The sequence below is a fragment of the Corvus hawaiiensis genome, chromosome 10 (assembly GCF_020740725.1).
Source record: "Corvus hawaiiensis isolate bCorHaw1 chromosome 10, bCorHaw1.pri.cur, whole genome shotgun sequence".
In the NCBI taxonomy this organism is placed as follows: domain Eukaryota; kingdom Metazoa; phylum Chordata; class Aves; order Passeriformes; family Corvidae; genus Corvus; species Corvus hawaiiensis.
Genome location: NC_063222.1, coordinates 13,894,707 through 13,908,437, shown reverse-complemented (window position 1 = coordinate 13,908,437; position 13,731 = coordinate 13,894,707). Strand labels below are relative to the sequence as shown.

Genomic DNA, 13,731 nt, shown 5'->3' with positions numbered 1-13,731 from the left:
CATGCAGTAACTTTTATATGCAATTTCGAAACGAATAATCAGGACTGCACCAGAGTTCCCTTGGCTACAGGTTGGGCTGGGTGGCAATGAGGACCCAAGAGCTCACTGTGTCCCCAGCCCTGTCCCGGTATGGGGAGGCAGCAGGAGCAGCACCCTGGATGGGGCTGAGCTGCAGAGCAGTGCAGGGACCTGGCTCTATCCCTCCTGTCTCAGAGCCAGCAGCCTGCAGAGGGGCTGCCCAAGCAGGGGCAGGAGAACTGGATGCTCGTAGTGCCAGTTCTCCCAAGCCATGGAGCTTCAGGGAGCTCCTGGTGCAGCTGATAGGCTACAGACATCACCTCTCAAACACTTCTTCTGTCCTCCAGTCCACAGCATGTCTCAGACTGGGAGCGTCATAATTGAGCCCTGAGAGCCACAAGACAAGGGGAGGGCAAAAATGTGCAAAATGTGCAAAAAGTGTATATATTCTTTAAATCTGATAATGGCCTCATGTTTCTAATTGAGGCAACTTTTGTGATAGTTCCATAGAGAAGTAATAAAGAACTTCATCAGAAGAATCTCCACAGAGAAGGGGAAGAAAAAGCAAAACGTGCTGGGTATAGACAATATGAATTGCCAGGAAACAAGGAAGTAATAATCAGGTCTAAAAGCACATTTATTCTCTGCAAATTCCTGCTCAAGGAGACAGTGCTGTCTCTGCTATTGATGATGGGCATTTTCCTGAAGGGCTGAAGTCACATGTGACACTAATGTGATGGGTAGAAGTAGAGTGATTGAAGTGAGATATATTATGATTAATATAAAACGAGGATGTCTGGGGAAGGCAAATCTCTGCCACTTCACAGTTTTATTGGAAGCAGAAGGACATGGCACGTAAAAATGAAATACAATAATACCATATTTCTTTAATTACACTTTAAAAATAATTTTAGAGAAATATTTGGATTAAGTTAATTCTGGTTTTGTCAGTAGTTTGTCGACTATTTTCCTCAACATCTTACATTTTAGGTGGCAGTTTTTGTAGCAAGAGCTTCCAACATATACCCACTTTCTTTCCTTTTGAATTTGGGTCGAAAACAAAAGATTCCCAGGAACTTTCAGCACATGATGATGTTTTCAGGTAAGAGCTATTTTGGTATTTTTGGTATTTTTCCTGTCCACATTTAATGACTGACAAAAATAATCATCTATCACTAGAAAAAGCCACATCTATCACAAAGAATTAATTATCTTAAAACTCAAGGTCATCTCTTCACAGTATTGAAGCAAATGGATGCATTCTGATCAATCTCACTGTGCTCTTGACCTATTTTAATTAATGTTTTGGAAACCCACTGCCCATTAAGCCATTGTCTTTCAATCCATTGTCCCCCCATCTGTCTACACTTCCATGACGATTTGGGAATACCATGTTTTTATGTTGTGTTGTTTTAGAGGCACCTGTAGTATACCTGAGAGTATTTTACACAGCAGCAAATAAATATCCAACTGGGACAATGTTAGTACTGATACTCAGATCAGACATGGTCTTTGGCAATTCCTTAAACTTCAGGAACAGTTTTATTGTGAAACATGAGACTAGAACACTTTAATTCCACAGACTTTTTCATATGTATTCCAGCTTGATATTTAATTTCATCGATTTTGTTAACATCGTAGAATAGCAAAAAAAAAAAAATTAAAAATCCAGAAGAGGGAGCCATGTTCTAGTCTGATTTGAACATCATCCCCTGAACTGTTAAAGCTCATCTAGATACCATATTTTTTAACTTGTACAAGCTAGAAATAATTCCACTTGCCTTTATGATGCTAGTTAGGAAAAACTCACTTATAAGCAAAGAATATCTGTTCAGTAAAAGACAGAAATGCAGACCCCCCAGTGCTAGTGATAATTTTCTAAAATTAGAAACTCAGTACCTTTTTTGCTTCATTTTCCTTCTTTTTATGCAAAAATTTATTCCACATTTTTATGGATAAAAGTTCTTGATTGACAGCCTTGATGTACAGCGATCCATTTAGCCAGATAACAAGTGAAATCCAATGTGCGGCATTTCAAGCTTCCTCATCAGGAGTACTCCACATCAGGGGGCCTCATTTATGCCTGTGTAATTCCAACTCTCTAGAGAGCAACACAGCAGTTCATTTCTATACCCATTCAATCCTTCTGCTAAAAGCTGCCACTGAAAATGTCAGCTAATTCCAGCAAGACTGGTGTGAGGGATGATGACACATCCAGCACTTTCAGCCCGACTGCTCCCTTGCGATTGTTCCACGGGTAACTTGTATCTATAGATCCCTCTAGTAAGCCTAGCAGGTGGCCAACTAGACAAAAGCATGAAAAATAGCTTCATATCATTTGGTATCTAGTTTCTGGGCTCCATTTTGGCTTTTGGTTTTCATCAGCTAAAATATAGAATGAAAAACCCTCTGCAATCTCTCTTATTCTTTAACTTTTCTGTCCTCATTTTCTGCAGTCAAATTTCATTCTCCGTGGAAAAGGAGCAGAAAGTAGCCTGCAGCCAGAAGCTGAACATCAGGACTCACACACATTAGCTTTCCAGGACAATCTGGCAGCTGAGAACTGAAACAGTAGTATTGCAGTCTTCTAAAATGTAAATGTTCAAATTCTCAGAAAAGTAATTTTTAACTATTTTTCAAAGAAAAAAACCCTCATTTTGTAGAAAAAAAATCTTTATATTATAATAAAGCAATAGCATAATCTGCAACTAAAATAGTAAAGACTGTCTCTCACACTGCCAGCAGCTGCGCACTTCACAGAACACAGCATACACAGATTTTCTGTGTAATTCTATTTTCTGTGATGTACCAAGATTTGTGCTTAGTTACCAATAACATTCTTAGTGCTATAAACTGGTCATACTCCATATAGTCATAAACAGAGAGGACAATGACTGCCAGAAGAGAGACACATTTCTGACGAGTAAACAAGACACTGAATTCGAGTTTGAAGGAAAACATTATCTAGAAAAGATCAGTAGCAATAGTCATAGAAGAGTTTGGGTTGGAGGGAACCTTTAAAGGTTATCTAGTCCAACCCCCTGCAATGAGCAGGGGTATCTTCAACTAGATCAGGTTGCTCAGAGCCCCATCCAACCTGACCTTGAGTGTTTCCAGGGATGGGGTATCCACCACCTCAGCGTGTGTTTTACCACCTTCATTGTTCTGATACAACATCAGGTTCTAGCTGATCACAGGGAAAAATAGACTTCATTCACCACAGCACCACACATTCAGGTGTAGAAAACAATGCATTTGAGGTTAGTATTGTTTTCTGTGCTATCATTACCAAATCCACCAAACATTTACTGCTTGTTTTACTGCCACAATCACCAAAATGATTGCTGAGAAAAATTGCTGAGAAAAGCAATTAAGGTCAGGCAAGTACATTGTCGATTAGCATTTGATTATACCTTACTATGCAAAGAACTCTCCTGAAGTCATTAAGTTCTGCTTTTTGATGAGTATTAATACAGTTGAGAAAAGGTGGAAGAGTTAGGCTTGGAGGTGGATTATGTAGAATTTTGATTTATCACATTCTTTATCTGCTTCTGCCACTCCTCTAACAATACATTACAGAGGGTGGATTCACTTCTACAACTGTTTTTAATCATGATTCCTGATAACATTCCATTGTAAATGGAAACTTGATTAGTCCTCTCTACAAGGACTAATTAAGCCTGGGCTTCTCAAATTAAGTTGAACATCAGCTAAAGTGAGCAGTCCAGCAGTCTCTACTCATGTGAAAAAGAAACATTTTGAAGTCTTTGACTTTATATCACCTTCCACTCTTCTAACATCTTTATTTACTTTTTACTTTGCTTTCCTCTTCTCTACAGCACATAAATAGGCAACAGAGAGGCTTGTGGTACACAGTGCTACAGGGGTGGTTGCTGTTAATATAAGGCATTACACAGCAGCAGTGAAGTCTGAAAAGGATGAACATAAATGCAGAATTAAACCAAAAAATGCTGGTGTACAGGCAGCTGTTGTGCAGGCATTTACTTCTGCACACTCATACAGACATGGAGGTGGGAAGTGTCAATGTGAACCTTTCCAAGAAACATAGAGATGTAAAGAAATCAGCTAAATAGAAAAGAAAGCAAGGAAGAAAAGCGTAGAGAACTACAGTTGAAACCAAAACACCAGATCTACCCAAAGAAAGTTTTCTTTCCTGGCAGATTTTTTTTGCACCAGCAACAAACACTCCAGCCCTCACAGGCTCTTCAAAGGGCTGGGTTTGGAGAGGTGTCTGTGTGGGGTGCAGGCAAAGGATGGCTAACAGCCCTACAGGGCACATGGGTTCTGTTCTGTGGGAGCTTAACCCTGGGCTGGTTTGCTTTGAAGGCTCTGGCATATTAAAAAAATATTGCTTAAAGATGAATCCCTAATGGCTGGCACAAAAAAAAATACAAAAAACTGTTAGGAAATCTGTGATACAGCCCAGGGATGAATGGATTAACAGAGATGTGGAGCTGCTGTCAGTGCAGCATCTCTGAAAGATAAGGGGAGAGAATCTCTGCTAATGGTTCATCAGAGTCTGTCCTTCTACCACACCACTCTCTCCAGGTGTAGCTGAAGTACCAATGTCCACTGCATCCAATCATTCCATTGGGCTTTGTTAGCATTTTTCCCTGAAGTTTTACAGAAAATATAATCTAAACTTCAGTCTATTTCAGTACCTGAACATTTTCTGAGGTTGTTAAAATTACCTTCCTTCATTTGTATTACTACCTGGAAAGTATTTTGAGATAGATAGATAGATAGATAGATAGATAGATAGATAGATAGATGTATATAGTAGTGTTCCTTGCTTCTCATTGAGTCTTTACATTTTAGGTGCATTCATCTGCTTCCCACTGCTTTACTTGGAAGCAAATGCTTAGTTTGATTATTTATTTTACTTTAGACATGTCTTCAGTTGAAACTGAATTATCTCTTCTAGACCATGTTGAGTCTTTTATAACTGAAAAATGCAGTGAAGTCACTCACTATTTTTCTAAACTGAAGGAACAGCCATTCCAGTGCTCAAGAAGCAAAAACATCACTTAATTATATTATAATTAATAGATATAGATATAGATGATATACATAGATATAGATTAGATATAGATGGTATAGATATAGATAATATAGATAGATATAGATATAGATAGATATGGATAGATAGATAGATAGATAAATAGATATCCCCTCTTGCAAAAATAGATGTTCTAGATTTAAAATGGAAAGTGTGATGCAGTTGTGGAAAGCAGCACTGTTTTCCACTGAAATGTAGCTGGTTTTATCATCCAGATTACCACTATAACCACTGAAAAAAGACCATTTCAATAGTGGGTCATTCCCTCCTCAGATACATGTCTAAAATGAGCTGATATTTTTTCCCCTGTAAGAAAACAGTAAAGCATCTGCATTCTCAGAGACATCTTTTACAGAAAAGCAAAGCCAAGGACAAGCCCAGTGTCTGCCTGCAGTGTTTTGAACCTGCTGCCACTGAGATAGTGCACCTCCAGTCTGCTTCTTCCTTGCAGAAATGGCTTTGTGCTGTTCCCTGGATAAACTGCCCAGCTTCTATACCAAATAATTCACATTCTAGCTATGTAATCTTGAAGAGCTTGGGAGTTCTAGGCCAAAAATAGCAGCATTTAGCAGTTAATTAAATGATTCTGCATATGTCATCAGTGCCTTACAAGAGGTTTGATTACCAGATTTAATCTCTCAATACTTGCAAAGTACTTTTTGCATTCAGTGTGTATTGTATACACATAATGACTTTGCTCTCTACACTTACTTTGTGATTTTTTTTAGAAAACAATAAAGTGCATTTAAATAGATAAATGAAAGGCATTGTAAAATATAGAGTATTATTTGTATTATGCATCCTGAGGGCTGCAGGCACTAGCAGGCTTTTCCTCCCTCAATTTTTAAACATGGCATTCTGTGAAGACCCATTTAGTCACCTTATTACTACCTAAGGGGCTTTTTTTAAAAAATTCATTTAGCTGTTTTCACCACCTTTGTAATTGCTTGTTTATTCAGTCTCTGTGGGTGTATAATTCTACAACTATTATAATGTTTCAAGTACATTAATTTCTTCCCCTTTTAGCCATTTAAAATCATCTTTGAAAAACTATTCATTGTTTTTAAGTCATGTTTTTTCTGACTAGTCTTATAACATTAAATTATTTATAAAGGAATTTTAAAGAAATATTGTATATTTTCAAGTAAGAAATGAGTAGCATATTTGGGTACAGATTTTAATGGCAATCCTCTTTTTCACTTTCTCCTGACTTCTTGAGTAGTCTCACTTAATACAGGATATAGATTTCTTTTTCAATCTGCATTAAGTTCAAATTACGACTTAATTTGCAATTATTCAAGACAAATAATTCAGTGGATGTAAAGCAAATGTGTGATTGTTATGTAAATATGAGAGTACTTTCATTGTTCATTTTTGCAAAGTTGCTGCTTTAAATCCCACCCTTTCAGTTAGCACGATTCGGTGTTTTATAAGCAGAATTATGATCTGAAAATTTCTTCTGCCCTTGGAACTGGGTTTGGACTGAAAAGATTAAAATTGTGTTTCTCCATCACTTTAAGTTCATCATCCTTGTCTTTTCTCAGGTTTACGTGGTGCGATTGCATTTGCATTGGCCATTCGAGACACGGACTCCCAGCCCAAACAGATGATGTTCACCACAGCCCTGCTGATCGTGTTCTTCACAGTCTGGGTGTTTGGGGGGGGCACAACACCAATGCTCACCTGGCTGCAGATCAGGTTAGTACTGTACAGCATTAGCCAGCAAAATGGAATGGGATCCCTAAGGATAAATCACTATATTCTTACAACTTTCTAATGCTTACATATGTGCTTTTTATGAGCTTTAACACACACAAAGGAAGTATTTAGCTACCTGTAAGAGGCTCCAGACCACAAGGAACAGGCTCTTTCCAAGTTTGTTATGAGTTTAGACCTAGGTCAGACACATCCTTGTTTCCTAAGAGTTTGTTTCACTACTGCTCCTTTGAACACTGTGAATAAATGTTAGTAGTGTCCTCCTCACTGCTGAAGAAAGACCTATAAAGGCAGATTTTACCCTCATCTTAAAATCTGTAGTTATTACACAAACATGTAATAAATCATGTATTTCTGTTTATAATGTGAATATGCTGGAAAAATCTACCTCCACTGGTGCCTTATTCAGGCATTAATTTATTACATGCTATTTTATATATTCTTCTTTGCTATGTTATTTTTTAAATTACTTCATAATCACTGGTATTCACAGAGAGCAATGATTGACAAGGAAGGTTAAATGACAAGAGAGAGGTAAATAGAAAACTGGAGTAAAAAGGATCTATTTTAAATGCAGTGTCCTTCCAAGTGTGCTTTTTCGAAACCCAACTTTTAATAATGAGTGTACTCATGCTGGTTACTGATTCTGCTTAATTTGCAATCCATTCAGAACTCCCTGCTGTGATTTGCAAGATCACCACAGAAAACCTCAGTATTGAGATAGGCCTGCAATTCACAATTCCTTATCATTTATTCTATATATAGCATATCTTTTCCTTGTTTACAAAATGATGCCTGATTACAAGTCTTCATTTCAGACTCTTGCTATAAAATAGCAGCTGAAGATAACCAAATTGGGGCTTTTACAAAGAGCATAGATAAAACTTGCAGACAAAATAAGGACTAGCGTACAAGTGCACTGGATAAACATAAAATGCAGGCATCCATATACAGTGTGGAAGCTTTCTATTTCTGTGACAGTTTGATTATTCATCATGACATGTCTCATGTCCCATAATGTCAGTCAAGGCCATTACAGTTTGGATACACTCTGGCACTATCAGTCATCTTTCTGAGATTTACCACTTTTTCACTGTCAGTCAGCAAGAGTTTTTCTGTGTCGCAACAGAAACGTGGGTGAGGAAGAGAATTCTCATTAGATCTTGGGGACCAAATGAGCCTGGGTTTCTATAACAGGAGATAAGGAATAATTCTGAGAATTCAGTAAGGGAAAAGGCTGTGAGCAGTAGTCACATATGCAGTCTAAGAACTTGGGTCACTAGATGCCCCTCTTGGTTTAGCTCTCTAGGGAATTTTTAAATGAAGATTATCAAGTGCTTTCACTAACAAGCAATTGAATTGGATGCAATGGCATTTCTTCTACTACTAATGGCTACTTAGTGCTGCCCAGAGGCGCAAAGCCCCCCAGGACCACAAGTGAGGGGCTGACTCTCATATTAACTGTTTATACTGTTCAATGCATGTGCTTCTTTCTCTAGTCTCCTGTACAACAGATTTCACCAAAGACACAGACAGTATTGATTTTAAATGCTCATCTCTGAGGATTTCCCCTGAATCCCATCAGATCTGCCAGACATTTTTACCAATAAAATGAATTGGTTTTGTAACCAGGATATAGATTTTCTTACTATAAAGCTATGAGGTTCATAATTTCCACTTAATTCCTTGACATTGGAACATACATCTTCATAAATTATGAGGAGGTCAAAGTGAGATAAAATTTTAAATAGACATTTTTAATTACAAATGTATCTTGAGGCCCTGATTTCTCCTTATAGTGAAGATACTTAATTGTCTTTATAATTTATTACACCTCAGTATGGAATTTTGTCCTTAGTTGCCAGCATTTGTGTTTTCAGTCTTAAGTAATTTTGCTAAGTAATTGTATTTAAAGGTGGTGGTAATTCATGACAGTTGACACTTATATGGATTCTAGCAGGTGAGTTTGCTGAGGAAAGTTATGGAGCTGTTGCTAGTGACACCAGCTTGCTTGGTGTAGTACCCCAGCATGCTGGCAGCTGTACCTGAACAGCAATTCTGAGCTGCGTCTATCCCCATGATTCTTTAGAAGAAAAAGATGGTATTTTCCAAGCTAGTTCGGAGGGGTCAGCTCACAAAGCCAAGGGAAACTGCATTACAAGTACAAAAATTATATGACTGTCTCTGAAGAGATTTTTTTGGAATAGGTTGGTGTGTCATCAATTACAGAAAAAAAGGCGTGAAGCCAGGGAAATTCTGTAACCACGGCTGTAATCACAGAAGAGGGGAACTGGTCTCACAGCAGCCCTTTGTGTTCAGCTGATACAAACGTACCTCAGGCTCCATCCTGGGGCAGTTTGAAACTCTTCCATGTGATTCCCCAGTGCTTCAGGGAATCAGATCTACCACTATTGGTCAAATCCAAAGCTCAGTTAACCTAAACAACTAAAGTTATTCACATTATCAAAATAAGGTGCTTACAGGAAATTAAAAATGTATGAATGGTCACAGTGACTACACTGGCTTTCCCTACATAAACTACAAGTTGCTGTATAGGTAAACCTTCTCAGGAGAGAATGATCAAAAACAGCATGATCAAGCAAATAACAGTCCCAAGCTGAGTGTGCTTTTTTTGCCAATTTTTCAACATAAAATAATTATCCACCAGATAATGTATCTAATTGAACTGGAGGCATTCAGAGACTAATAGAGAGGAGCATGTGATTTCTGAATCTTTTTGGATGGGTTGAATCTTATATAGACTGTTTTGTGTCCCCTCTCCCTCTGAGAAATGGCTACAGTTCCTACCATTAGTTCAGGAGATGCAACTCTAAACTCCTCAAGGTCAATCAACTCAGTCTTATCCTATAAGATAAATGCTTGAATTTACATGGTACAGACCAACTTACCCACAGTTTGGTTTTAAAACATAAATAAATCTATCATCCATTCAATTCAAGATATGTGAAAATAACATAAATCAGAAAGAACTCACACCAATACATTTACCAGTTGCTCTACCATAATGCATTACACTGTTAGGGCAGAAGACAGTACTCAAGAACCGTACAGCCTTCTTGCTGCATATTATTGCCTACATATTATACCATCTTTCAATTATTTATTGCACTCTCCATGATTTACATTGTGAAGGTCTCATAACAGTGACCAGGACTCTTGGCATATAAGGGAATAGAAAAATGACAATTTTAAAATAAGAGTAGGAATGAAACTTCTTCTGAAAAAATCAATCTTTGTCTCTGTAATAACTGGAATTTCCATAACTTCCCCCCTCTCCTCACAGCAATAGCATCAGATCTGCACTTTTCTTTTTCAGTTAAAATTTAACATAATGTAAATATAATCTGTCACTCTATTTTCAGAGACAAGATTAGGATGTGTCCTCAGAGATAACTACCAGTTGATTTATTCCAGGAATATGCATGGCTTATACAACACTTGCAAATTGTTGCTAAAACATATAGTAAGACACACTATCGAAACTAACCACGTGCTACCAAAAAAGGCTCAACTTACATCTCCCATTTAGTGCAGTGACATCAATCAGCTATGTCACAAGAAACTAGCACTGCTAAGAGCTTTTATAAAAAAAAAAAAGCGTAAATAGATCCCAGGAATTCACTAAGTTTATTAAAGTTAAGAATTCTACTTCCCTTTATTTAACAAATTAATTATATTAAAACATATATTCCTACTTAAACTCTATCTTGAATCTAGGAAAAGTCTTGGAAAGTCTTAAAGCCATGGAAATATCACCTGCTAATCATAGAATTTATGTCCACATGTCTATATGTCAAAACACAGTTTTAAAAGAAATCCATACCAATAATTCTCATTTTACTACTGCATTTACTCATACACAGCAGCCTTCAAAATGAGTCTTAAAATTCTTGGCAAAGAATGAATATTTCTTAACTTTGTTATAAAAGAATGAAACACGCACTTTTGGAAATGTCTTATTTATTTTAGCTGTCTTTTCTCTAAACATCTGAAACTCTGAGTTCAGGGAGTGTTGAATGTTCCCTTTCTGAAAATAAGTTAAAAGTTCCCAGTTGTCTGGTGCAGTAACTGGTGCATTTCCTAGCACAGAGACACATGCACGGTGTTTACGGCATTATCAGCTGCCATGCTGAGAGCAGAACTGGCTGTACCGCGTTCCTAAATAATACATTGTCTTTTGGCTTATCTGAGAGTTGTAACAGGAAAAAAAATTGCCTTTACTCCCCATGTGAAGGAGTACAATATTCAGTTCTTGGCAGACAATGAATAAGCCTGGATCAGTGTGTGAGAATAATTTTGTGATACATCAACAACAAAACAGAGATAGCCATTTAAGTCCACAGTCAAATTGAAGTATTCAATAAATGTGCCTTCAGAGATGTTGAGAATTACTTGCTAATGCTTTTGGATATATGATTCCCTTCATTCCCCGTACTCTGATTAAAAATAGAGAGCTACATTTTACAGTAAATCTGGAATGAGAGGTTTGAGGATAAAGGATTCTCCTGACAGAGCAAAATTTCAAAGCTGTTAATAAAGCATGTCCTACAAAAGCCTTGTGCTAGGTATTATGTCGTTTGTTTATCATCACCTCTTGTGTAATCATTTATCAAGGGATTGCCAGACTCTCTGTGCATCTCTTTGCAGCAGTTCTTCAGTTAATAGGAAGAATTGAATTCCGTACTGTAAATAAATACCAAGCAGCATTCAACAGTAACTTTTACTACTGTGCCTAGCTGGCCATTGCTTTTGGTAAATTTGTTTTAGAAAAGACCTGTCTGTGTGCCTGGCTGCCCTTAAAATCACACCATTTCTAGTTCACCTAAAATTTCAGTTCCAAACATCTAACTTTCTCTAAATACTGAGGCCTGGCATACTATATCTTAGGGGGGGGTGACCGAGGCTGACTGAATTCACATTCTCAGCAAAAGCATCTCACTCATCATGAGTGATTTTGGTTCCTTCGGTATCCAATAGTTTGTTTCAATATCAAAGGCCTTATAAGGCAGTGTGTATGCTTACCAGAATGTCTTGTTAGGGATGTAGATGGGTGGTGGGATGAAATGCTGTGCCTTGACTGTGTGTGACTATGGCTGTCTACCACAAAAAAACCAAAAACCTGGTTGGTAGAATATTCTGTGTTTATCTCAGCCCTTTAACAACTAGTTATAGACTCCTGAAAGACAGAACTTTATGACAGAGCAACCACAGTAACAACACTATCTTGGCTAGGATTATAGCACTACTCTTTCAGTAACAAAAATATTCTTTTCATTATTCCCAAATCCTATAGTAGCATTCCTGTGTTCAGTTGTGTTCAAATGTGTGCTGCAGAAAGGCACTGGAAAGAATGGTCTCCTGACAGGTGACCTGGGCAACAAGGCTGCAGTCAGCTGAGGCGAGGAAGAACAATCCTGTTGCCCAGGTAAGAGAATATTGTGCTGCATTGCTGAGTTCTGCTCTGCTCATGCAGAAGAGCATGAGATAGTACATCTTACAACCATTCCTTATGAACTAGATTCAAGCTAGAGCTCGATCTCTAGTGCTTCTCATTTATTCCTAAATTAAGGAAACACCTCTTGGCTTTCCTTTCACCTTCACATGGGCACACAAGGATTATCGTTCCTGAAACAGGGCTAGTCCATGAGACACTCTCAATGTACCAGCCAAGAGTGTGTGTACATATCTTCAGATGATCCATAATTCAGTACTTAGGAATTTTTATGAACCTTGTTAATTGTTTTGCTTGTATTCCTTTGAACATATTTTCCTGTCACCAAATGTCAAGAAGAAGGAAAGTCAGTTTAGAAAAGAAGGTTTAGCTGAATGTTTTTTCCTGGCCTTAGCAGGTTCTCTCTTCTGTAACTGTATTCTTTTGGGTCATATTTCCCCTAAAGTCCTGGAAAACAGTCTCATTGAAGTGAAGCATCTGTTATTTACTGTTAAAAACAGAATATTCAACCGTAATTTGTGAGCGACCACAACATAGAGATGAACAGTGCAATTAAAGGCAGGATATTTTCAAGCACAGTTGTATTTCTGTGCATTTTGTACTGGTTATTATTTTGTTTTGTGTTTAGAATAGTCATAATCAGCCTAACTGGTGTTCCCTCTCAGTAACAAATATAGTTCCAATAAACAAAATTTGATCTGGCTTGCAGGGTCATCTTGCTCTTTAGCCATGGTACAGTATGTATTTAAAATCACACTGCAATAAACACTCCTGTTGAGAGGCCAATTTCAGCCAAGTCTCTTCAGCCCACTGAGGTTTTTTTCACCCCGACATGCTTTCAAGACAGATCACAGCTTTTTTTGCCTGGAAAAGCATTTAATCCTAAAAAAACCCCTCTGAAATCCAGAAACAGTTGTAATTTAATGTAACAAGTCTAACCATAAATGCTGCAACTATTTTTAATATAATGCCCTTAGCTGGCCAACTATCTGCTCCTGTGAACATCTACAGGACAGCCTTCTGCCTGGCATCTTTTATACTGATGATAGTTTGAATATTCCTGCCTTACCACTAATGGCATATACATAAGAAAACATGTTGCTGACCCCCAGGCTCTCCTCACCATTAGGATATTACTGATCTATGTGCAGAATCTCAGGTCACAAAATCTACTTTTCTGTTTAAAAAATTATTTTCACAATTGTGAAGAACACCTTGAAAATTATTCAAGTAAAACTAAACTAACAAGGAAGCTTTGGTGTGTTCATGGACAGCCCAAAACAATGGTTCAGAGGAGACACTGTCCCAGAGTTATTGAAGGAGCATTATCTTCAAGATACATCATTTGCTGATGAGCTCCATCACTGTTCGCACACAATATTCTGGGTACAACAGAAAAATAGTAATTTGGTACTGACTTAGGAAACTGCATGGCTGCCAGTCA

The 13,731-nt window shown here is 37.7% G+C and overlaps 1 protein-coding gene across 2 annotated transcripts in view; it reads left to right on the top strand.

Annotated features, from left to right (window-relative positions):
• Positions 1-13,731, top strand: part of SLC9A9 (solute carrier family 9 member A9) — a 179,476-nt gene that overhangs the window by 100,453 nt on the left and 65,292 nt on the right. For both annotated transcript variants that reach the window (XM_048314656.1, XM_048314654.1), the window contains 2 exons: positions 1,009-1,120; positions 6,643-6,796. In XM_048314656.1, coding sequence (XP_048170613.1) covers positions 1,009-1,120; positions 6,643-6,796 — 266 coding nt within the window. The remainder of the gene's footprint in view (positions 1-1,008; positions 1,121-6,642; positions 6,797-13,731) is intronic.